Raw genomic sequence first — 25,070 nt, forward strand, 5'->3', positions numbered from 1 at the left:
CAGAACACTGTTTTACGTCCAAAATCATTCCTTAAGTGGAATGAATTTACTAATACATGGTTAGTAATCTCTCCATAAAGACCTGAGCCTGGTGCAATGTTAGACACAGACCCTTCCAGGTGAGCTCACAAATTTATAGTGTAGAAAGAATAACAAGAATTTTAAAAGAAAACAGAGTTTTATATATACCAAACTTATACATATTATTTTTAAGTATCAGTATTATAGCTTCACTTCAAGAGGAAAATTGAACTCATGTATATATTTATATATATAATTATTTCAAAGTTCTCATAATGCACTTTTTAGATATAATAATAAGGAAATCATTTTTTATAGCATTGCAGCTAACTCTAGCAGTCTGGGAAGTGTTTCTACAAAAATCAATTTGCTACTCTTTGGAATAATCACCCTTGAGACATTAAAAGATAAAACTGAATTTACCAGGAGCTGAAGATATGAATGAAACATTAGTTCTTTGATCAAAATACATTGATAAGATGGAATGACAATTTTCAAGTTTGAATGGTTAATTAAGCAAGTATGGACTACCACATATGTATAAAAAGATATTTTACTTTAAACTGGATCTTAGAGAAGCTGAAATATCCCCTGAAAGATAGAAGTATATTATTAAAAAATCATTAAGCAAATATTTTTTAAGAGACAGTTTTTGCTGGTCTTTGTAAGAGTCACTTAGGTGTCATCATAATGCCTTAAATTGCATCTTCTAGGGACAAACAGGCAGGGAAAGTTGTTTGTCTTCTTGGAGTGCCCTGTCAATGTTATCCTATTTCAATTGAGCTCATTGTACGTGTCTCAAAGATTTAATTACATTGTAAAATGCAATGATAACAAGCTTGATGAATTATTCAGATGAGGTATATTATATGATTTAATCAAATGGTTTTCAAACCTTTACTTCCTAAACTGGGGAAACATTTTTTATTTTATTAAATGTGTTCAGGTGACATAGTTAATCGGGTCATATAGATCTCAAGTGTTCATTTCTGTGATCCATGATCTGTATATAGCATCATGTGCCCACCACCCAAAGTCAAATCATTTTCCATCACCATATATTTGATCCCCCTATACCCTTACTAAGCCCACCCCCTCCCGTCTGGTAACCACCATACATTTTTTTGTTATTTTTTCCATTACCATTTATCTTCCTTACACCCTCCTCACCTCCACCTCCCCTCCTCCACCCCTGCCATCACCACACTTTTGTCACAAAGCAAATAGAATTAGACCTCCTTCAGTACAGTCTGTGATGTTGGGTTCACAGCCAAGCCCTCCCACTTCCTCCACCCTCACTCCAGCAGCCACTGAAGCCTCTGCAAAACTGAACCCTGAACTCTGGATGGAGCTTGAAAATCTGTGATTAATGCAGGTTTCCCAAGTTAAAAAAACACTAATTTTCTTAATCCACCCGTTCTTTCTACAGATCTTTTGCAAGGACCCAAATCCACTGTCATTGGAAACAATTTGTCTCTGAAGTAATAAGAGACAGAGAACTTTATTCATTTGGAACACTTTCTCAGTTACTGTTCCTGAAGGGATGGGGTCAAATAATGGTCTTCCATATTCCCTTAGAGTTCTTTCCAAAGTGTTTATGGGTCAAAATAGGAATAAGAATATTTCATGATAGGGGTTCTCTGAGAAACTAGAAATACCATCTATTTTTATTTCTCTGTAAATCTCAACATTCCAAATAAAATTCTGAAACTTCTTATAGTAAAAAAAATACAGACCTTTCTTTGATTAGACAATCCCTCTCATCAGAGGGATCTCTTGTTCCTGGCCGGAACGGAGGTGCGCTGATTCATGCCTTGTCGATCCTGAAGGAGACAGACAACTCCGAAAGGCCAGGGCCATGGACCTGAGCTCCGTGGAATAGAAATTCATTGGTAAAGGGTGGCATTTTCCAGAGGCACAGCTCACCTCAACCCCTCAGACTTTATGTTCTATTTTCTGGACCAACAACAAAGTAAAACCACTGTTCTTTCTGTCCGCTTTTATGCATTTAAAGGTGTCATTTAAAGCATAACATTCAGTATGAAGTCAAGACATTTTAAGAAAGGGTGTGAAAAATTGGATTCCTGACATTTCCAGTAGTTTTATTTGTGACTGTTTGTTTTAATGGCCTACAGCCATGGGGAGGTTTTCTTTTCCTTCTTTTTCTTTTTTCCTGGACGACTCCACTCTCACTTCTGTTCTACCAAAAAGCGAAGTTGAATGCTTGGCAAGGAATTTTTAGATTCTGAAAGAATTCATTTATCAAAAAGAGAAGATTTTTCCTCTTTGTTTTATAACCCTCACTTTTGTGGTTAAAGAAGCTGGGCCAGAGCTTAGAGGATGTTATATAAATTTTCAATTACATATTTTCAAATCAGGCTATAATGTCTTTTGTTTTCAAAAAGCACTTTTCAACCTGTGCTAGATATTCTGGGTGATAAAAAACATAAAACAGCTTATATTTATTGAGCACTTAGTGTGTTAATCACTTATATTACCACATTTAATTCTTGTCAAAACTCAGCAAAGGTAGATTTTACAATCTCCATTTTATGAAAGCTGAAGCCCTGGTCTCCAGTAGTAACTTGCCGTGGATCGCAGCGGATAGCAGAGTCAAGAACTGAACCCGGTTTTATGTGTGCAACTCCAAAGCTCATGTGCTTTCCACTGAACAGTATGGCTGAAAGGTTTTGCAATAGTTAAATGGGTATAAGTGTGAGAAATATTGCCTGGTTGGGGAGAGAATTATATAACTGATGGTTATTGACATGTCAATTATGGGATTACATGCTTGAACCCTACAATAACCTCTACTTCCTTCTCTTTCTCTTTCCCCTTACACCTGTGTTCAATGAGACAAAATTGGGGGGGGGCAGTAACATTATTAATTATTAATGCCTCAGTAACATTATTAATTATTAAGTCAAGGCTAGAGACGCCATTGCTCTCAGTGCCTGAATCTAGAGAGCAAGTGGGGCAGACTGGAATTCTCTCTTCTAATGTGCTACAATGCACTGTGTCCCCAAATTCTTCAGAATATGGTAGTGTGCTACCCAGAGACAGGACTCCAAAAGTTGCACTTATAATTAGATGGAAAAATAGCATTATATTTTAAATGGAATACTCACTTTACAAATATATTCTAAAAGCTACAAAAATGATTAATTTTCCTCTTAGAAATAACTACCAATTGATACTTTATTGTGCCTTTTCTAAAATAACTTCTTATTCGTGTATATAAAATCTAAAGAAACAAAACTATTTAATTGTAACACAGTCTTCCTCAGTTACCATACCTCTGCCTCAGATTATCATTTATCTAATTGGAAGAGTTATGGTGTTTCTAATGGAGTTCAAAATCTTTCCTAGATTTTGGCTAATTGGGAAAGCCAAGTTTGTGATCAATCAGTGGAGAAATATTTTCTTCATAATGTTAGGATAACAATCTGATTTTAAGCGGTAATAGTCCTCAGTAAACAAAAACTTACTGTGCATTTTTAACTGCATAACTTTTATTAGATAGTAAGTGTTCTGTCCTCAAGACAGGTCCTGTCACCTTGACTGAAGCTTTCCCTTGGGAGAAGGATAATTCTCTATCCGAAGACATCCTTCTGGGGCACAGCTTGGGTTAAGTCCCACTGCAGATATGAGTGGGATGGAATGGTTGGTAATAGGGACTTAAAAAAAAACAGAAGGCAAGCAAACTAAGCATATTAGATATTAGAGGGAAAGGATTTGAAAAGGAGTTTGTACAAAGCAAAGGGAAGGTGTCAATGAAATTGTTAAGTCTTTGTTATTGTTGTCTGAGTCTTCGTCCCATCTAACCCCCAATGACTACGTTCCTCAGAACATCCCAGAGCTAATCATGTGTCAGGACACATACCTAGGTTGTGGGTTTGATCCTAAGATGAGGATTAAAAATAAATGAATAAAAATAAAAATGGAATTTTACTGTGAGATTAGTTTTGCAGATAAGTCAGTCCAAGTCTTTTGAATCAGATAGCTTTTATCTGTTTCCATGTGGGTGAATATTTCATTCTCTTGTCCCTTTTAAGTAGCATTTTGAGGAAGATTTAAACATAGGTGTACAATAAGTACTCAAGTATCTAATAATCTAGATTTGGCATCTTCCTGTCTAAATCACGGTGGAAGTACACAGCTCCAGGCTCCTACTAATTACTTTGGCCTGATATGTGTTTAATGATTCTTTAGTGTATCATTGACTTTGTTTTTATGCATCACAATTTCAACCCATATTTCAGTCTACTTTTCTTTAAAGTAGACACGGGTCCTTCATTCCCTAAAGCATTGACAATGACAAATGAGGTTATTTTGCCAACATTGGCAGTGGCTTTTATTCAGAATACTTTCTGAAAAGATTAGTTTTCTTTCCTGTAAGCCTAAATGCTGTAGCTTCACTCCCAGCATCAGTCTTTCTTACCCTACATACTCCAAAACTGAAAACAGACTCGACATCAGGAGGTGACCCCAGTAGGAAGAAAGAATTCCAGCATGAAAAGCCAATTGTAAAAATCATTTTCCTTACTGAAAATATTTGTTTTAGGGGAAGATGGGGGAATAAAACCCAAAAAGTAATAAAAATGTGTTTTTTGTTACTTGGGAGGAAAGGAACAAGATTTGAATTTTTTTTAATGAGATAAAAGAATTGATCTTGTTATGCTTTTAAGCACATACTAGGGCAGCCCTGGATTTTAGAAATTTAGAACAAAGATTAAGCCTTTACTGTGTAAAATCTGCTACTCTGCAAGATACCACCTGTGTAAATGACAAGGTTCTGCATATCAGGTATCAGGTGATTTAACCCCAATTTTCCATCTGACACTTTCTGCATTCTGCAGATAACTATTCTTATTGGCAATGGATTATGATTCTGAGCTGCAAGTAACATCAAGAGCTTTCAGTAAAAGAAAACATATTATGTAAACATAATATGCATACCCTTGTATATTGTGGTGATGTGAAATTTCATAATAGATCCTACACTATTGTCTCTGTAATAGGCTATATAATTAAATTCACCTCATACGCCCAGAGAGGTTCAAGCAAACGATTCTGAAAAAACTTAAGCTCAAGTTTCTTGATTTGAGGAGAAATCTTTTTAGAAGTGAAATCATTTATCTCATGCCTAAGGCCAATTAAAAACAATAAAGTATCATCCTTACAGGAAATGAGATATGTTTTTTTACAAATATTTTTATTGAGAATCATGATTATGATCAACATTTTAAATTTCATGACCTCCCTTTCCAATTAAAATTTTTCAGTATTTCAAAATAAAATAAATTTGCCATATCTTACAGCTTCATATTATCTGATAAAATGTTTTTAGTTATCACAGATGTTTTTCATTAAATTTTTCTTATCTAAAATACTTTTGCATTTTTAAAAAGCATCTTTCCATTTCTTTGATGCTGAAGGATCATTTTTCACACTTTTGCGGACTGTGGCAAGGAAATTTACTAAATGTACAATTGATTTTTCCATTAGGTTGCACGCTATGATAGATACACCTAAGGCTGCAAGGACCGTTTAAATCAACAGACACCTTAATGAGGTATTTGTCCTAAAGTTTTCAGATTTTACAGATCTTTAATTTTAGATAGTAACTAGAACAGAGTTTCAGCACACCACAGCAAATGGGCCAGATATGCCCCACCTCCCGTTTTTTGTCACCACAGTTTTACTGGAACACAGCCACACCCATTTCTTTATGCGTTTGTTTGTGGCTGCTTTTGAGCTACTCTGGCAGAGGTGACTGCCTAGGACAGAAACTATGCAGCCTGCAAAGCCTAAAATATTTGATCTGGTCCTTTGTAGAAAACGCTTTGTGATTTCCTGATCTAGAAACTAAGTGCTGCCTGCGACTTAAGATTCTGCGAAGTTTCTTTCCTAAATTCTCTTTTGTAGATGTTTCTTCTCACTGGTGAAGTGATACATGCTCAATTGTGCAGCAAGGCATACTTTTCTTTTTAATCCTTACCTATTGCTTATGTATGTATTTTAACAGTCGCTCTGTTTCCTTCACCTGAATATATTACCCTTATAAAATAAGTCAATTTCTGAAACCCTGTCTGCAAGACTGAGGTAAATTAGAGATCTGATGACATTTGCACTTTAATCTCTTGACTGGATAGATGTTGCAAGCTATTGTTTGTTTTCTAGGCTGCCTTACTTAATGGGGCTCACTTAACCTGGTTCCTGGGGGCTTTGAAATCAGCATCCCATTGAAACTGAGTGGGGAATAGTACAATTAATTTGAAGATGGCTCTCTATCCATTTGTTTTGGAGTTAGGTAATAGAAGAAAGAAATAACTTCTTCCAAAAAACATTGGAAACGTATTATAGTTAGGAGTTCAGACTTTATTTAAATCAATTTTTGAGAAAGATTTACAAAACCATGTAATCTCTGCCATATTTATAAATACTGGATAAATATTTGTCTCATGTTTAAGAGCAACTTAGAGTTTCACCTCATATTATATAATACTAATTCCCAAATATGATGGTAAAGGATATTTTCTGTTAATATGGTACACAGAATTATTCTTAAATATTTTCCAAAACACTGACAGTAAAATGAAAATCTCACATTCATTTTCAACAATTGTTGACCTTGCTTCATGCCTACTACAAAGTCATCACTTAGGTATGAAAAACAGTTGAAATTTACTAAATGTTGACTGTGTAGCAAGCTCTAACTTTAATTCTTACATAAGCTCTCCCACCTCATTTTACAGATGAGGAAACCAACTGAAATGGGAAATAAAACTTGCCTAAGATTACATACCTGTTTTGTGCCCAAACCCAAATTCCAACTCAAGCACTTTGATTTCAGAACCTCCCTTTGAACCATGTTCTCCCCCGAAGTCTTGTTAAGATAAGGTGGAACAGAACCAATTACAATGTAATAATACATGCTAACACTTGACATTGGGTTGATATTGGGGGTCACTGAGAAAGGGTTGCTAACGCTTCTGGTGGGTTCAGTTGGGTTTATTAATTAGAAACAGGGCATGGCCACAAACATAAGTAATAGCATGTTCAAAGGCAGAGCTGTGAAAGAGCAGAACACATTCAGGGAGGGGCTCTAAGGGGCATGAGAACGAGTTGCAGAGGTAGGTGGGAGCGGGCCTACCGTGTGGGCATATCATACAGGATGTCAGCGGTTTTCCGATTTCAGTGTGATAAGAATCACCTGGGGTGCTACAGAGAAAGTTGCTGGACCCAAATTGCCAGAGAATCTTTTTCGTACAGCAAGACCCAGGAATTTATAGTTCAACAGGAATAGTAGGTGATTACAATGTAGAAGAGCCTCTTTGTTAACAGTGTTAAGAATTTGGGAGATTAGTATGCGGGAGCAGGGCATGGTTAACGTCTCTGTGTTTTAGGAAAAACAACACAGCAGCTCAGTGGAAGTTGTTCTGAAAAATGATTTTTGGTTTATTTTGAATTCAGAAAAAACAAAGGTGGTTTTCCTTAATAATTTATAACATACACTCAGACTTCTGCCTGTAATTGCTTTTGGATGCTATTAGATTACTAAGTTATGAAAAAATGTTTAAAAAATGCTGCATCCGGTGTTGTTAAAACGTTAAGGTGCCATGAGCTACAGAATGCATGTGCTTTTCAGACCAAATCTTACTTGTGTTTGCCATTGTCCATCCCTCCTCCCCTCGCAATTAGTAAACTGCAGATCAATTAATACAGAATCAATCACTTGTGAATAAATGAATTGTTTAATTGAATCACATAATTTTAGTAGAACGTAATTTCACACAGTATAAATGGGGGACTCTTTAATAAATCAAGAAAAATGCAGTGTTTCTATGCTTTTCCCAGGGATTGATTTAACCATTTAAAGGACTAATTACTTAAGATAAAATTTCGGTTGACCTATAAATTTAAGATTTCCTACTTTCTTCTTATAATATAAGGGAAATGTTCTTTCCCACCGGCTTGCAATACATCTGCAATACAGTATGTGAAAACAGACTACTGCATTTTTAGAATTGCCTTCTCCACTTGTTTATTTGTAGTCAGGTAGCTCCCAAAAATATTTTCACTGTAGAAAATTGACATATTTCCATCTAGCAAAAGACAATGTCAGTATGTACATTTTTCAGTATTTAAAGAAACTCAAAAGGCAAAAAGAAGAAGAGGGAACAACCATCTAATTCATTTGGAATTAAATAGACTCTAACTGTTAGATTCTAGTTGGGTAACCAGAGAAGGCCTTGACCACCTGGGGATCTCACAGTTAGCATGCTAGATCACACTGTGATGTTTATTCCACACTGAAGCTGGTTCAACACAGATGGTGGGCATAAACTAGCTAAGCTCTAGTGAATCATATCTGGGCAGAATGATCGATACGGTCTTTTTTGTTGTTCTTGTTGACAGTAGAATTGTTTTCACATTCCACTTGAATTAAATTATGCTCATTCATGCCATAGTACATAATGTCTGGCAAAGATTCTTGGAATAAGTCATCATGTGGACCCACTGCAAAACAAGTAGGAAAACAAGTAGCACTATAAGCCCTGTAAGAAAATTTAAGACAAAAGTTGAGCGGCCTCCACTTATTTTTTTAAAATATATAAATATCTTTAGATTAACATTCATCAATATGGATTCATATATATTACATATAAATATTAAAATTCAGGGGCAATATAAACCTTTAATTTTAATAGACTAACAAAAATATTTTGAATTTCTAATATGAAAATGAAATCATGTGTCAGACACACTAGGTATGATTCTATATGACACTGGGCATAACATTAAAGTATTCACAACCTAGTTTGGTAAATAATCACATGAAATTTTGTATTAAGGAGAAAAGTTAAATAGTAAAGTAAGATGTGATCAGCAGCAACTATGAAGCTTTATCAGAATGGGCTCTGGTGAGTAATTTCTGTGTCTTAAAAAATCAATGGACTGTGGCTAGAGGGCAGGAAATTATTCCAGTCAAGGAGAGAGGAAAAGTAGACAAAATCTTATCTACCCAGAGCCTGCTGAATTAGGCTTTTTAGGTATGACCTAATCATAGTAGCATTAGGGATCCCCGAGACACACTCAGGATGAATGATTCACTAGATGGACTCAAAGAACTCAGAAAAGCTCTTATACCCAAGGCTGTCATTTACTACGGCGAAAGGATAGAGATTACAATTAGCAAAGATGAAAGGCACATAGAGCAGAGTCCAGGAGAGACTAGCTTCCGGTTGGCCTCTTCCGGGGGAGTCGTACAGACAGCACTTAACGCTCCCAGCAACAGTTTGTGAACACACACAGCGTGTCCTGCCAGCCACGGAAACCCATCCGACCAAGCCTTGGCGTCCAGGGTTTTTCCTGAGGCTCAGTCACTAGGTATGAAATTCTCTGTGACTAACCTTATCTCTAATCTCCAGCCCTCACAGAGTTCACGCTGATAAAACATGGCCCAGGGTTTCTGGTGAATAAAACAGGCATTCACCATAAATTATATTTTAGCATAAGCTAGCTCGCACTTCTCCAGCAGGATATTCCAAGGGCTTAGAGGATATCTCCCAGGAGCCAGAATGTTTGGGTTTGAGTACCTCAGACCTGCTGAGAAAGCCCTTTGCTATACAGTCATGTTTGTATGACTGTGGATCTTAAATATAAAAACTTAAGAGAAACAAAAAGATCTGAAATCCAAACAAATGATACCTGTACAGTATTTTTCTGTATCTATTTGTTTGAGTGATGAGAAATAAAAACGAGGAAAGCCAACTTCATATAAGAGCAGTCAGCCTTCCCTCTGGATGGGGTGCGCAGTGAACTGGGCCTCAGTGGGGACATTTGTTGCCGGGTTTGATCCTTATTGTATGACTGTGTGGGAGTGAGCTGGTACACGGAACAGTGTAAATTCTTCACTGCTGCTCTGATGAACAGGTCTGTAGAAGAATGCTTCTGTTCTGCTAAACTGAAAATTGAGAATTAACTACTTACCAATCTTTTCCTCTTAATTTTTGCCCCTCACTCTGCACCCTGGTCCCCCTTTTCTGAACTGCACTGCGGTCTTCTCTGAAGATGTTCCAGTGGATTCGATCGTCATCGCCAGGACTGGGTGGACAGTGGATGCCCCGAAGAGGTACATATGTGCTTTATTCTGACAAGATTCTGGGGACCAAGCTGTCATGTATAGCTGCTGTAACTTCATGAAAGTGGTATCTAATTTGATAAAAGTAGACAGCAGTTATTGAGTCCCTAATACGTGTCACACTGGGGGTTTAAGTCTTTGTATATATTTCTCAGTTATTCTCACACCTGCCCTGTGAGGTGCAAGCTGTTTGGGCCCTCGCATTCCCAAGAGGAGAAGAGGCAGGGGTGAGGGGAAGGGGGGGGGGACGAGCGCAGTGAGGGTATCCAGAGTTGGGAATGTGGCTAGGGAATAACAGAACCAGGATTTGAGTTTCTGTGAGCAAAGGGTGGTTCTCTTAAACCCTTGTTGCTTTTCTAAAATCTAGGAAGCCAGTTTTCATATTTTTCACTCAAACTGTAAAATGAGTTGTATGGAGGAAATGATTGATTGCAGGAAATTGGACTGAAATAAGTCATAAGTGATATAATATGGACACAGGAACTCCCAGGCAAACCTGATAGAGACAGCGATGCAATGAAGGGATTCAAATAAATGGATACAATTGCAGAGGCAGTTTTCACCTGTTGAAAAGATTTTTAGGGAATTGCACCTACACTGTCATTTCAGGGTCACATAAAGATATTCTGTAAAGTTCACAAAGAAGAGTATGTTTCTTCTCCCTTTGTTATGTTTTAGGGTATGAATTTTGAATAAAAATAATAATACAATTTTTCTCATTCGGTAAAGCAAATCTTGTCAAAGTGCTATTTTAAAAACTATTAGGTGATCAATAGTTACTAGATTGTTTTTTATGCATGGTGCCTCATAAATATCTTGATAAGTTACACCTTTGAGAATATTCTGAAACTTCAGTCAACTTTTGCCATTCATGTAGGTGATTACAGTGATATGTACTAATCCAGCTATTTCATTTCACTTGCTTAACAACATAGTTCAAAAAGAAAATATATTGTTGGAGTCATAGCTGCATTGTTAGTTTCCTTTGTGTACTCACAGTTACCTCATTATTTATATTTATATAAAGATTAAGGGTGTACTTCAGACATCTCAGTTTCTTACCTCAGTGTGGGCCGACCATGATCCATAGAGAAGAATCCATCGTATTTGAAGCCTCCTAAATATATTTGGGGGGAATTTACCATGTTCTGTGGCCTGTGCTAAGCACTAAAATTACAAAGATTTTTAAAAAAATTACTCTCTACTCCCAAGAATCTCAGAATCTAGGACATTCTGTCATATTCAGTATTTCCATTTTATTCTGAAATTAAATTACCAACCTTACTAGCTTTATGGTAAGCAATTCTACCGTTATTTTATGGGTAAGAAAACAAGGTCACTAACTCCAATCCATTTTCCGTGCTTAAAACCAGGGTTAAATTTTCTTTCTCATTTTGAGATGAGTTTATTCAATAAGCACAAATCCTAATATGAGCACTTATTATCTACTCTTCTAAGCGCCGGTAATGTGGAAGTGTATAAGAAGCATGTCCATTGGGTAGATAGACCACTGAACTAGGTGGAAGGTGGGGGTGACCACAGGGGTGGGGGGTGACCACAGGGTTGAGCTGGTGAAAGGATCCTTAGGTAGCAGGTTGAATGGAAATGAGTGCTGTGAAAGTGTTTTAATTGCTTCTTTTAGAAAATTTTGAAATGCTTTTATAAAATTACTGTAGCTTGAAAACAATAAAAATGAATATTTATGATTGTACTACCCAATTTAGAACTGGAATTACTGATGACTATGAAACTGGCCCTTTGCTTCTGCTCCATCGCACCCTTGCCTCTCCCTCTTAAAAATAAATAAAACTAGTCTGAATTTTGAGTGTATCACTCAGAATTTGTTCTTACCACTTGTCCCTGGTGGTGCCTGCGGTGGTAGCCTGCACTCATAGCTGTATATTCCATGGTATGCATATCCTCTTCGATTACTCCTCAAATATGTATTGTGCGCCCCTGATGTCCCAGGCGCCGTTTGGCACTAGGGTGCATTAGTGACACCCTGGACAACAGAACAAAGCCATCAAACCCCGCCGCCCTAGATCTATGTTCTCACAATTGTATATTCTTTACTCAGTCTTTTGTTTATGGACATTATTTCTAGATCTTTTTTATTACAAAAGGATGTTATGATTGTCTCCTGAATCAAATGCACAAAAGTTTCTCTACTATTCCTTAAAGTGGAATTACTGAACGTCAGTTAGGTAAATGTTCACCTTTGAAAGTGAATGCCAAACCGCACTGCCAGCACATACTGGTCCTCAAGTTCTCATTCTTCCACGATCCTGACAACCCCAGTTTGGTCACATTTCTTCATTTCTGCAAATCTCATTGGGAACTTAAAGTGGTATCTTATTGGGAACTTAATTTACATTTCATCAGTTGTTAGTGAAACTGATTATACTTTCATATACTTTCTGGCTTCTATGTTTTTCCTTCTGTCTTTTCTGAGATATTTGTTAATAACTTTTTCTCATTTTTTAATTGAGTTGTTATCTTTCTCTTTATTCATAACACCAAGTCTTTATTGAGTATATGTAACAGACATAATAAATCGGATTGATGGCCACCTTACAAAACTCTCTTCCTAATTTAAAAAAATATATATTTTAAGATAGTTAGTGGTTCTCTAGTAAAACAATCATATCACCTATAAGTAATGACAGCTTTGCTTCTTATTTTATATTCCTTATGTCATTTAATTTATTTTTTTGTTGTATTATTGCTCTATTATCTCCACTTATATATATTTTCTTACAAATTTTGGGTTATCTTTTTAATTTCTCTATACTTTTTAGTCACCATTTATTCAAAGTTTAATGTGTCTAATCAATCTTTTATGTTTAGTTTTCTGTGTATGTGTATCTTGTTTAAAAAGAATTTTCCTACCTAACTTCATAAGGTTATTTTCAAATTTTCTTCTAAATGTTTTACAACTTTGTCTTTCACATTGAAATCTTTACTCCACATGGAACTGGTTTCTTTGTATGCTGTAGAAATTCCGTTTTGCAGGGATTTCCCCCTGATGGATGACTTCAAGCGGCATTGACTGAGTAGTCTTTCCTTTTGGCAATTTCTTTCAAAGCCACCTCTTTCCTGTATAGTTTTCACACAGACATGGAGTTGGTTTCTTGGCTCTCTTCTTCTAATACTCAGTTTTTCAATACCCTGACCGGTGTTACACTGTTTTAATTACTGTAGTTGTATAAGAAATTTTACTACTAATACGACAGGTCTCCTCTTTCTTCAGAAGTGTTTTGATTATTTGGGGCTTTTGTTCTTTATATAAATTTTAGACTCACCTTGTCAAGATCTGTAATCCATGGATCAATTTCATTAATATAGTTACTGTAATTACATTGATTTGTGAATTACATTGCATTGCTAAGTTATGGACATTTTAAAAATTGATGTTTTTATTAGTGACTTCTAATCTAATTTAATTGTTGTGAGGAAGTGTATTCTATATGGTACTGGTTCTTTAAAATAGGTTGGTACCTTTTTATAAAATAGCACATGGGTGATTTGAACCAGTGATCTGTGCTCAAAAAATGTGTTCTCTAATCAATTGGGTGTCAGGCTTGATAAATGTACTATTTAACACGGCTTTTCCATTCTCTTTTTCACCCTCTGATCTCTTTGGAGTTAGGCTTTACTTTCTCATCACTTTCCTGTGTCTTTTATGTCCTTTATGAATCATCAGCCTTGTTTTTCTCTGCTACATCCTGCGAAATTTCTCCAGCTCTATCTGCAGATTATTAATTCTCCCTTGTTTAATTTCAATAAATGTATCTTTATTTCTGAAATTTAAGTTTGGCACCTTTTTAAATCTGCCAAGTCACTTTTATAGCCTATGACATTAGCTATTTTTAACTTGTACCTTTCATTTATTTAAATTATTTCCTATATGATTTAAAATATTTTATATTACATGATTCCCATGTCTAAAGTTTTTGGTAGTATACAGAAGTCATTCATTGTTTCTATTCTTTGTCAAGGTACTCTTTTTCTTTTTGTATTTCTTTTTGTATCCTTTAACTAGAAATGTGTATTTGTTTGCTCTTATTCCATGGGACTCCCTATGACCTGAAGAGATGATGCTTTCCCCCAAAGGGGGTTTTATTATGGGAACCGGAGGGCTTTAGAGGATTCCGCATGTCCCTGCCTTTGTATGAGGAGGAGAGGTGTGGGTTTTCCTCCCCCATCTAGTGCTGGCACACAGCTTGAACCCCTTAGAGCAGACTGATTTTTGATATCGTTGCCCTCAAAGCAAACCGTCCTTTTCTGTTTAATGTACACCGTTCCTCCTGTCTATAGGGCGCACAGCTTCTGCTTTGTTTTGTGGACGAGACAAGAGACAGGCACTCATGGAGATTTTCTTTCCTTCCTGCAAATCCTAGAAATTATTTAAAATTCGTGTTTGATCTGGAATCTGTCTGCATTCTATTCCACTTGGATTTATAGCCTTTATCTTTGCTGACATAGGCACATAAAGTCCAAAATCACCTCAGACTTTAGGGTGTTTGACAATACTGAGGTTTGTTTTTGGTGGGGAGGAATTAGAAACACAGGAGGAGACTAATATGTGTGTGGCAAGTCACATTTTAGACTTAATGAGCTTGAGATATGTATGACTTCTCCCAGTGGAAGCAAGTTCACAATACCCGAGAAGTTGGGCTGAGTCAGGCCGTGTGGAAACTGAGAGAATGGCTATAAATAATGTACTCCATCTATTATAACAGAAGGAAAGAAGGATAGGTTAGGAGAGTCAGACAAAAAATGCTGATTTGTTCAGAAAATTAAAGAATTCTTGCTGATGGCTCTTTTATTTAGGAAATAAAAGGTGAGCCCAAAGGGTAAAATTAGAAGAGGCATTTACGGGATTGGAGGTTTTAAGTAGAGTGCAGAGGGTTTGAAATTGCTACTTAGGCTAAAGGGTGAGGAGGTTAGCAAAGTGGGCCAGTATGGCCAAGCCGCCTAGAAGGCCCTGCTGACGATGCTGGAGGTAAGTTCGCAGAGCTCCCGGAGCGGGCGGGGAGGCTGTGTGAATGTTCTCCAGCTATGCCTGGTTTGGGAAAAGGCAGGTTTTCTTTTATTATATTCAATATTGGTGATTTGCTGAAAAGGTGATATGGGAAGAATAGTGTAAAAATACATGATATTATTGAAAAGAGAAGTTGATATGATGGGAAAAAAGACAAAGGAAGAAAATTATCGTGCTTGGGCTTTCTGTGTAGTCACAGGACAAGAAGAAGTTGAGTGAACAGGTACATGGCAGGCTGAAAATAGATTAACTGGAGTCATTATTTCAGAACTAAATTGTTTCCAACAGCAGATAAGGTGTGGAGACAACAACTACAGTGGAGTCAAGAGGGAGATTGTGACACCTCTGGGGCTGAGGAGATGCAGGAACTAAAGTTAGGGGGCTGAATGGAGCCCCGGGATGTTAAAATAGAGAATAAGCCTGTGTCGTATCCAATGAGTAAAAAGAAAGCCATCTCAGCAACTCTTCCAAAGCAGCAGTAAAGTGCACTTACTTCACTGATGACAAGAGAAGTTTAAGAAAGGTGTTTATTTAATAACAAGTTCAAGTGTGGGATGAGTGCCTTCCCTGTACCTTCCCATATCGTCCAGGCCTATCAGAGGCTTGCAGTTCTTTGAAGCACAAAGAGGTGGGGAGAAACACCAACTTCTAAACCATAAAAGTTTGAATGTTGAAGATCATTACTGGTGAAGGTTATAGGATTTGTCTTTATAGGCTCTAAGTAAAAGACATGATACGCCCCTTTCCCTGGTGTCCTCAGTGTAGCTGTGCGAGGGAAAAGTCAGGCTGAGCGACCACAGGACAACTGTCCAATCCTTTGCTTGGTGGTTCAGTATTTCACAAAGAAAAACCACATTTTAAATGCCCGTTCAAACTGTGTGGGGATTACTCTTAGTTAATAAAGAGTACAGAGCAGTTATGAAATCTTTAGCATTTATGGTTGTCAGTCTGATATGAAGGGAATTCATTCTTTCTTCACATACCTAAGCATGTTTTAAACCTTAAGCATGTATTACGCACATGTTTCTTCTTGCATGAACCTTTCCTTTTTGACATCATGTCTTTTACAAATATATTGATATAAAAGTTAGAGCAAGATAAACAGCAATATTATGGCAAACAGAAAGGTCATCAGCAGAAAATGGTGAAATCCAAACATCTGAAGATGGCAGTGCTTCCTTCCATCCAACTGTTTCTCTCATCTATCTCACCTGCTTTGTAAATTAACAAAATCTCTGAATATAGTCCTGTACAAAAATGTATCCTTTGTGTTAATTTGAGAGTCTTTTGTGCTTTACAGACCAACTCTCTGATGTAATTTTTAAACATACATGAATGATCACTCTTAGACTGTTTTCCCACTTGTTTCTCTTACTAGTCAAAAGAGAAGATGTGTGAGAATACAGAGCCAGTGGAAAGTTCTTCTCAGACCACCACAACCGTGCGAGCGACCACCACGCAATTCCGGGTGCTGACGACCACCCGGCGAGCAGCCACGTCCCAGCCGCCCACCAGCCTGCCCACGGAAGGTGCCCTGGAGATGCTGTGGTTTTTCCTGAAGGGGGAAAACTGTGGTGTTCATGTGTACTAGAGTAGCTCTCAGAGGGAAAAGATTTTTTGTTTGTTTGTTTGTTTTAAAGCAAACTGAATTTCTGAAGGGGAAAAGACAAAATTATTGTGTAATAAAAACACATGCTGGGATTCTCGTAAGGTACTGTGCCTTTCAATAGTGACTACTTGCCCTCCCTAGAAAAAAAATACAGACTTCTTTTCATATTGCTGAACTTTGCAATAACTGAATTCAATATTTTAGTCACAGGATAGACAGGCAAAATTCATTTAAAATGTCCACTGATGTTGGATTCTGAACAATAGATAATACTACTCATATGAACTTCTAATATTTTTCTGAATGCAATCAATAAAATATATGGGTCCATAACCTATATAAAGGCACTGTATAAACCACAGAAATTGTCCCTGGAAACATTTCCTCTGCCAGGGAAGGAAAACATACCAGAAACCATTAACGCACGGGTACAACTCATTGGGGGAAGAGATCTGTTAGCCAAAGTTTAACCGTCTATTCTGAATGGCCCCACTAAAAACAGGGTGAGACTTGCTGGCCCAAAGCAAGGTTGGAGGGGGCAGGGGGATTGTCTCACTTCTTTACTCTCATAAATCTTGCTTTCATTTGAATAAGAAATTAAACTTGAAACTTTTCATTTTAATTGAAATTTACTTGGATATTAAAACTTAACTGAAAGTGGTAAAGTGAGGTGGAGAACAGATGCTAAATACATTTCATTTAGATATTTAAAACCAGTATTATATATTAATCCATATGATTTGGGTTGTTATAGCCTGTGAAAATATTTTTGCAGTTTGAATCCTACCCTGTGAAATATTCCAACAATTTGAATCCTACCTTTTAGAATGAAACAGCACCACTGAAATAAAAAAAATGTATGTCCTACTTATATTTTGTCCACTGAAGTTATTTTTTCATGTAATTTTGGATATGTTCATTAGCAATGAATAGGCATTTAACTTTTGAATTTAAATTTGTAAATATTGACAAATCTTTACTATTCCAAATAATTTAGAATTTTCTTGATCTTAATATTTAAAATGGATAAAGGTCATACTAGAGCATCTAATTACAGTAACTCATTTTAGAGACTTAAAAATAAATGTGTTTTAAGTTACAATTATAACAGTGTACTTTTCTCACAGAACCTAACACTCATGTAACATTTTACTAAAGTCTTGGGTCTTACAATCTCACAAAGAAATTTCAGTACTGCATCATGTAAGCTAGGATTTGCTCTCATTGGACTAGAAATTAATTCACTAAAGTATTAAAATCTATTCATGTAATCATTAAGGCATTAATAGACAATTACTGCTCATGAAATTTATGCATTTTTAATTTTTTTCCCTTATAATAACTTTGAATTTCTCTTTCAGATGATACCAAGATAGCACTACATCTAAAAGATAATGGAGGTAGGAATTGACACTTTTTCTTATCAATATTTTTAGACACTAATCCATTTCATTCAGTTAAGTGTGAGAAAGCACTTGGGCTTCTAGATGAAGAGTGAGGTTACGTTACGCTTTCGTTGACATTTAACATGAGAAGAATTCAGTGAGTTGGCTTGAAAAGTGAAATGGTTTCAAGAATGGAGGGAACTTCTGATCCATGTATTTACCTATAAGAACTACATGACACCAATGACCAATGACAATTTTATATGCTGTGTTTCTTTCTTTTGATGTGTGGAGTATTGGGATCCTGGCTAGGATTAAGATCGAGAGGATCAGGGCTAATACACACCAAAAATCTTCGTATTCTTTGTTGCTCTGGTTCTTCGTTTTGTTGTATATGTGATTTTCTACACAGAGCAGGTATTGGGTTCAACTGTTATTTTTTTTTCTTTCACTAACTTGACTATTTAATATCCTTTATGAATAAAATTAAGAAATAGAGCACTATATGCCTATATTGTTATAATTAAGCCATTTTATCCTTTATATGAAGCCAGGGACAAAAATTAAATATGTAGAACATTTGGTTAGAGCATACTTAAAGCATGCTCTAAGACAGGTTAGAAATGGTGTATCTACAGTGACACTTGAAAATCTGAGGAAGAAAAGTTTTACCAAAACAAGGCTGTGAAAAATACTAAAATTTTCAAAATAGTTCTTTTCCTATTGGGTTCTGTTAGCTCACAGTACTTCTCTATCCTAGTGTGCCGGATCCAGTTAAAGGAGATTAGTTTTACTAGTAACTGTGTCGAGCTCAGGAAGACGGTCTCCTCCCCTTCTTCGCAGCATCTGTCACATAACCGTGGGCGTGCGAGGACACAGATGAGCCACTGTGTTACTTCTGCAGCCCCAGGCGATTTCCTGAGTATGTCAGAATCGTTAGGGTAATGTTCTCTGCGATTGTACAGAGTGGTTTCTACATTCATTACTCAGGTCAGGTTAAGTATCACATATTTTTAAGTTTTCTTAGGTCACTGTATGTATGCAGTGACCGAAGATATGTGCATATATCTCCCTTTAGAGTTTATATGAGTTTATTTGTGAAAGAAGCTGTTGAGCATTGTTACATCAGTTGTCCATTGTCTTGCTTCTGTATCATAGTGTTATTTCCTTTATTTCATACTTATTGTATTAATGCAGTAAGTGGCTACTTTTACGGATGACCATTTGCAAAAATGTATACTATCTCGAAATGAATTAAAATCTTAGTGTTTAAAGGGACTTTAGCATTCTCCCAGCACAGGATTTCTCCAAGTGCGGCATTAGTAAGTCTCATGTGAGCCTTAGTCCTGATGTTGGGGTTACCTCAGTTGGGGAAGATGTGTGCTACGAGGTGAATGTGTGCAAGAGGGTTCCCAAGAGGATTCTGTTGTGTTCGTAACTTCATTCTTAAGATAGGTAGTGGTGACATCCATGCTTGTTATATTATTCTCTGTGCTCTCTTTTCTTTTGATTTTAATAAAATATTCTATAGTGCTACCAGAACAAGCAAGAGATACCTGTGACTAAATAGGTGTGGGATACTGTGTATGAGAGAAAAGTGAAGAAAGTGTATTGAGTGGAGAACTGTTCAGAGCTTTTAATATTCATTTGCTCATTCAGTCTTGTATTCCTGCTGAACGCCTGCTGATGGAAAAGCATTGTTACAGGCTTGGAGGCAAGGCAGGGAACAAAGCTGAGACAAATCCCTTGCTTTCAGCCAGCATGTATTCTAAGTAAACGAATAGCTGGCAATAAAGATGGAGTAGCAAGCATTTCTCATTTGGCCATAAAATCTTTTTATAAGTAGCATCTCATAGAGAGTGTTTTGTAGAGTATACATTGGGACATAGGTTTTTAGAATATTCCAGTTATTCCAAGGACAATCCTTAGTGTTTAATGCAGCAAGGAATGATAAAGCTGGAGATCTTAATGCAGTGCATTGGAACTACCTTATGATAATGAGATATCAAGTTAAATAAATACCAAGATTTAAATGGAAGACTTTTTTCTTTTCTGTTATACTAGAAAAGTTGACTGTTGGATTTTCAGATGATATTTAGATCATTGATATGCAGCAGGTAACCATCGGAATTTTAAAATACCACAATACACGTTCAACTATGCCTATGTATTGGAACTCTCTTCATCTCTAGGGCTATTTGTAAAGCACTCTTCATAAAAGTACAGTTAGAACAGACCAACCTGATCAGTATTAAGATACATGTTCCTCCAAAAGAGCGTTTAAGGAAAATCCCACTACGTTTCGTAGTGCCTTCGTCAGCACAGCCTGCTATCATGGCTTTTTATTTCATGGAATATGGGGATGCAGGAAGAGTTGTCCAACTACATCTAACTGCATTAGTTAATTAAACACCCTCTAGCTCAACATTTTGCAAAATTGAACTAATAATAAAAAGGATGCCTAATTTAAATATTTTCTCACATTTATTGAGAATTTTTTTAATGCAAGCTAATAAATTTTTGTAAATTGCTATGTATTGTTGCAAAGAAGTTTAGCATGTTTTATTTTTTGATTTAGTTTTCTGATTTAATTCGCTGTTCTTAAAAGCATTTTATTTTAGCGGTCTGTACTTTTCTGGAAAAGGGACAGTTTTCAAAGCAGTCAATATGTAGCTAGAATGAGTCTCTTTACACACATCATCTTTTTGATATTGGATTACCTTGTCTCTGAGTCTTTCTGGGACTTTCTGTGGGTTAAAGTAGTTGATTTTCTTAGTGGAATCCTCAGCTGACATGATTATACATTCACCTTCCCAGAGATTTCCCTTCATCTTTGATGTGAAAGCACAACATACTTCTGAGCAGCAGGACGCCGAAGGCGCACGACAGGGTTTCTCATCGACGGGGCCTAGACTGGCTGCGCCACTCCTCCTGCTGAGTCTCAGACGTGTGCTGAGTCTCCTGCTGCCTTTACATTAGGTGTAGGCAGGGCCTCTAGAAGTTTCAGACTAGTCGTTTGATTGGGAAGCTTTATTAGCCTTCAGGCTTGAGTGGAAATTCTAAGTTCTATAGATTATTTGGAGTACAGAACATGAAAAAATGTAAACAGAGGAATGATATCTAAGGAGTACAGTCCCCTTAGTGAGAGACAGAATTAACTGACCATTTGAAGTGGCTGAATACAAAAACTCAGAGGGGCCTATCTAAACATAACATTATGTCTCCAACTGAAATATTACAAGTTGCATATTTATAATATTGTTTATAGCAACCATGTAAGTCTAATCAAATAGTGTACAGTATTTATGTGAAAAACAGAAGAGAAAAAGAAGGAGGAAATATAGTAGGAAAAAGAAGAGGAAAAAGAAATATTTATTGAGTGTGCACTATGTCTCAGGCACCATTCCAAATGCTGTATCTATATTACCTCACTTAACTCACATAATACCCGTGAGCTGGTCCTATTTTTATTTTCACTTTATAACTGAAGACTGAAGGCATAGAAAGGATAGGCTGCCTGGCAGTACGTGGCAGAGGTGGGATGGGGATCTATGTGACTGTGGTGCAGGTTTCCGGTCCCTAAAACCTGCCGCCAGTGCTGCTGCTACTTTACAGTGCAGATCTCTTACAATAGATCCCATGTGGAAGATGCCACTATTAGGTGTTTTACACACACTTATTTTTTTTCCTTTTTGATAACAGCTGATTATACTTATAAGTGCTTGAACATGAAATTTGCCTCTCACATGTAATTGTGCATTAGTCTGCACTCCATCCTTTCTGTGAAAATCACAGGGCCTTGATTCTCCCGTGTAACTGAGCAGTGTCTACGTCACTGGCATGTGGTCTCCGGACGACAGGGCTGCTCTGTAGATGATGTTCAAAGCCCCGAAGTTCTTTCAGCCTACTTGGTTTCTCTAGAAATTCCATTTTAACTCACCATGAAGGTTTACTAGAATGTATTCTTTGAATATGTACAAGGTCTGTCCAGAAGGTATCCAGCCATGTAATATGAAAAATAGAGACATTTTTTGAAGAAGATACAAGATACAAGAAACATTGTACATAGGACAAGGATGCCCTACTCGCCTTCAAAGTAGGCACCTTGGGACCTCACACAGTTCTCCCAATGGCCATCAGCTGCCCCACCGTAGTTTCCTGACACTCACTGACAATCAGAAATCTCTTCCCTTTCAAAGATAATTCTAGTTTTTGGAAAAGCCAGAAGTCACAGGGCACCACATCTGGACTGTAGGGGAGCTGAGTTACCTGGGTGATTTGATGTTTTACCAAAAAACTCTGCATGAGACAAGATACATGAGCAGATTCATTATCGTGATGAAGCTGCCAGTCACCAGTTGTCTATGACTGGACTTCTGACTCACCGAATAGTCTCCGTGGAGGAATATTCAAACTTAACGCAAAATTTGATGCAGATCCATTGGTCTACTTGCTCAGTCATTTTGAATGTGACAGCCACACAGTACACATGCTCACTCGATGGCGTCTACTGCCCCCACTGACCAGTAAAGTTGTCATTTTTCATGAGTGTGCATTCCAGTCCACTCTCCTTGACTGCCAGGTTACATGGATGTCGCACAAACTGTTCTCATTATATTAACAATGACTGGACTTCTTCTGGGCAGACTAAACATATAATGCACAGGTGGCAAACACAAGGCCCAGGGGCTGAATCCAGCCCTCTACCTTCTTTTATGCAGCCTGGCACCTTGTTTCTACCCTGTGGCAGCACCAAGCTCTCGCTTTACTGTTAAGGAGTAGTTACATTTATACAGTCCTAAAATTACATTCGGCCCTTTGAAGGCAACCGCGAGCTGATGTGGCCCCCAGTGAAAGTTAGTTGGACACCCCTGAATAATGGTTATAGCATTTAAAACCACATCTACTTGTTATAAATGTGAATAATGGTTATGAGCATTCAAACCATGTCTTGTTATATAGATGTCTAACCTCTATGCTATACACCTGAAACTAATATCATATTGAAGGTCAGCTGTAATTTAAAAAACTTCAAAAAATAACCATATCGTTGGATTTTCAAATCTGGGCAAAATGTTAATAGAAGAGTTTCATTTTTAAGGAATTACTTAGCTATATATTTTAGCAGATACATTTATTAAATGCATTTTTTGGCATTAGATTAAGTTGCTTTCAAATGGCACTTGTCACCTCAATAGAAATGTAGATGACTCTAAGGTGTAAAGTACACAAAATTATATCCAGGACTGAAGAGGGTCAAAAGCTCAATCAATGGCAATGTCTTTATTTTTTTAAAATATATTTATTGATTATGCTATTACAGTTGTCCCATTCCCCCCCCCCACTCCACTCCATCCTGCCCACCCCCTCCCTCCTGCAATGTCTTTAAATTGAAAAGAAAAATCTTCGACCAGATACAGCTCAGTTCAGCAGACGGAATTGTGCCATTCTGCTCTGCTGCAGGTGTTAAAATGATTTAAAGCTATAAACTCCCGTGATTTGGTTTGATTATTTAAAATTTGTTGGCTGATATTTATCCAAGTACCAAAACTACATTCTCTCTTAGTTCTTCTAAAGTGTCTTCCTTTGATAAAGTTAAGTTTAAAAAAAAAAACAGTGTGACTGTAAGTTCTTTATTGCTAATAATATTTAAAGGATATCAGCACTCCAGGCAACTGTATTATGCAGGCAGAGCTGTATTTGTCATTTCTTCTTATTTCCAGGGATTTTACTAAACCTGGATTTTGAAAGGCTGTATTCTTTAGTGAGGACGTGGCGTTTCCAGCACTGGCCGGTGGCTCAGTTGTTTGGAGCATCGTCCCATGTACCAAAAGGTGATGCGTTCAATTCCTGGTTAGGGCACAAACCTCCGTTCTGGGTTCACGCCCCAGTCTCCCATCAGGGTGTGTACAGGAGATAACCAAACACATTTCTCTGTTACGTCAGTGTTTCTCTCTCTCTGTCTCTCCCTTCGCTCTCTCCAAAATCAATAAACAAAAAGTAATAATAAAACCAATAACCATATCTGCTGGCAAGGATTAAAAAAAAAGAGTGTGTAGTCCCCATCAAAGAGATACTGAAATAGCTACATTAAGCAGCTTACAGAGTATGATTAAGTTAATTCTGAGGTATGTACCTACAAAGTGACTTCAAACAGCTAACACAGATAAACTTTGAATGAACTGCTGTGGAATGGGTGGTCTAATTTTTGTTTCTGTTCTGGGTAGTTTCTTATTTCTGAATATATCATAATACTTTTCATCCAAAGAGAAAAATGTAAGAACACTATTCTGACTCGTTCCACTTGGAACACATCTAAGGTTATACTTTTATTACCTCGTCTGTACTGACAGATCAAGTGTCTAGTGTTTCATTCATCATTCAGGGGAGTTATTTTTGACTTTAATACATAAGCCGTCAAAGCAGCATATCTTTCATTTCTTTCCCCTTCCTTCCTTTGCTATTTTTTAAATCTACTTCTTTTGTGCAGATCAGAGTCTTGTAAGCAAAGGGAAACTGTTACTTCCTTTTGACAGGCTATTGAATATCTATCACTTACCATTTCTCAAACTGTAAACCATCTTGGCATTTGGTTTTATCTTCTGCTTTGTTTGGCTACTTTCCATGATAGCTCTAACTCTCTTCTAAGTATGCATGCGCCGTAATAGTGAACACTTCTTACACTTCAGAATGCTCTTTTGAATATCCCTGAGGATTAGGGATTTGTCTCCTAAAATTTTCTTCAGAGCCGTGGTTCTCAACTTTTTCTACAGATTGGAATTCTCCAGCTATTCTCATCTAATTTCGTTATTCCAGTTTATAAAATCCCCAGGGCTCAGACCATTCTCCGGGCCCTTTAAACTG

The 25,070-nt window shown here is 37.0% G+C and overlaps 1 protein-coding gene across 1 annotated transcript in view; it reads left to right on the forward strand.

The window, feature by feature from the left end:
* Positions 1–25,070, forward strand: part of PLXDC2 (plexin domain containing 2) — a 395,504-nt gene that overhangs the window by 329,335 nt on the left and 41,099 nt on the right. The window contains exons 11-13 of the mRNA XM_024576153.4: positions 10,099–10,159; positions 16,591–16,741; positions 18,183–18,221. Of these exons, the coding sequence (XP_024431921.1) occupies positions 10,099–10,159; positions 16,591–16,741; positions 18,183–18,221 (251 nt within the window). The remainder of the gene's footprint in view (positions 1–10,098; positions 10,160–16,590; positions 16,742–18,182; positions 18,222–25,070) is intronic.

This window comes from Desmodus rotundus, chromosome 4, assembly GCF_022682495.2.
Source record: "Desmodus rotundus isolate HL8 chromosome 4, HLdesRot8A.1, whole genome shotgun sequence".
Taxonomy (NCBI): domain Eukaryota; kingdom Metazoa; phylum Chordata; class Mammalia; order Chiroptera; family Phyllostomidae; genus Desmodus; species Desmodus rotundus.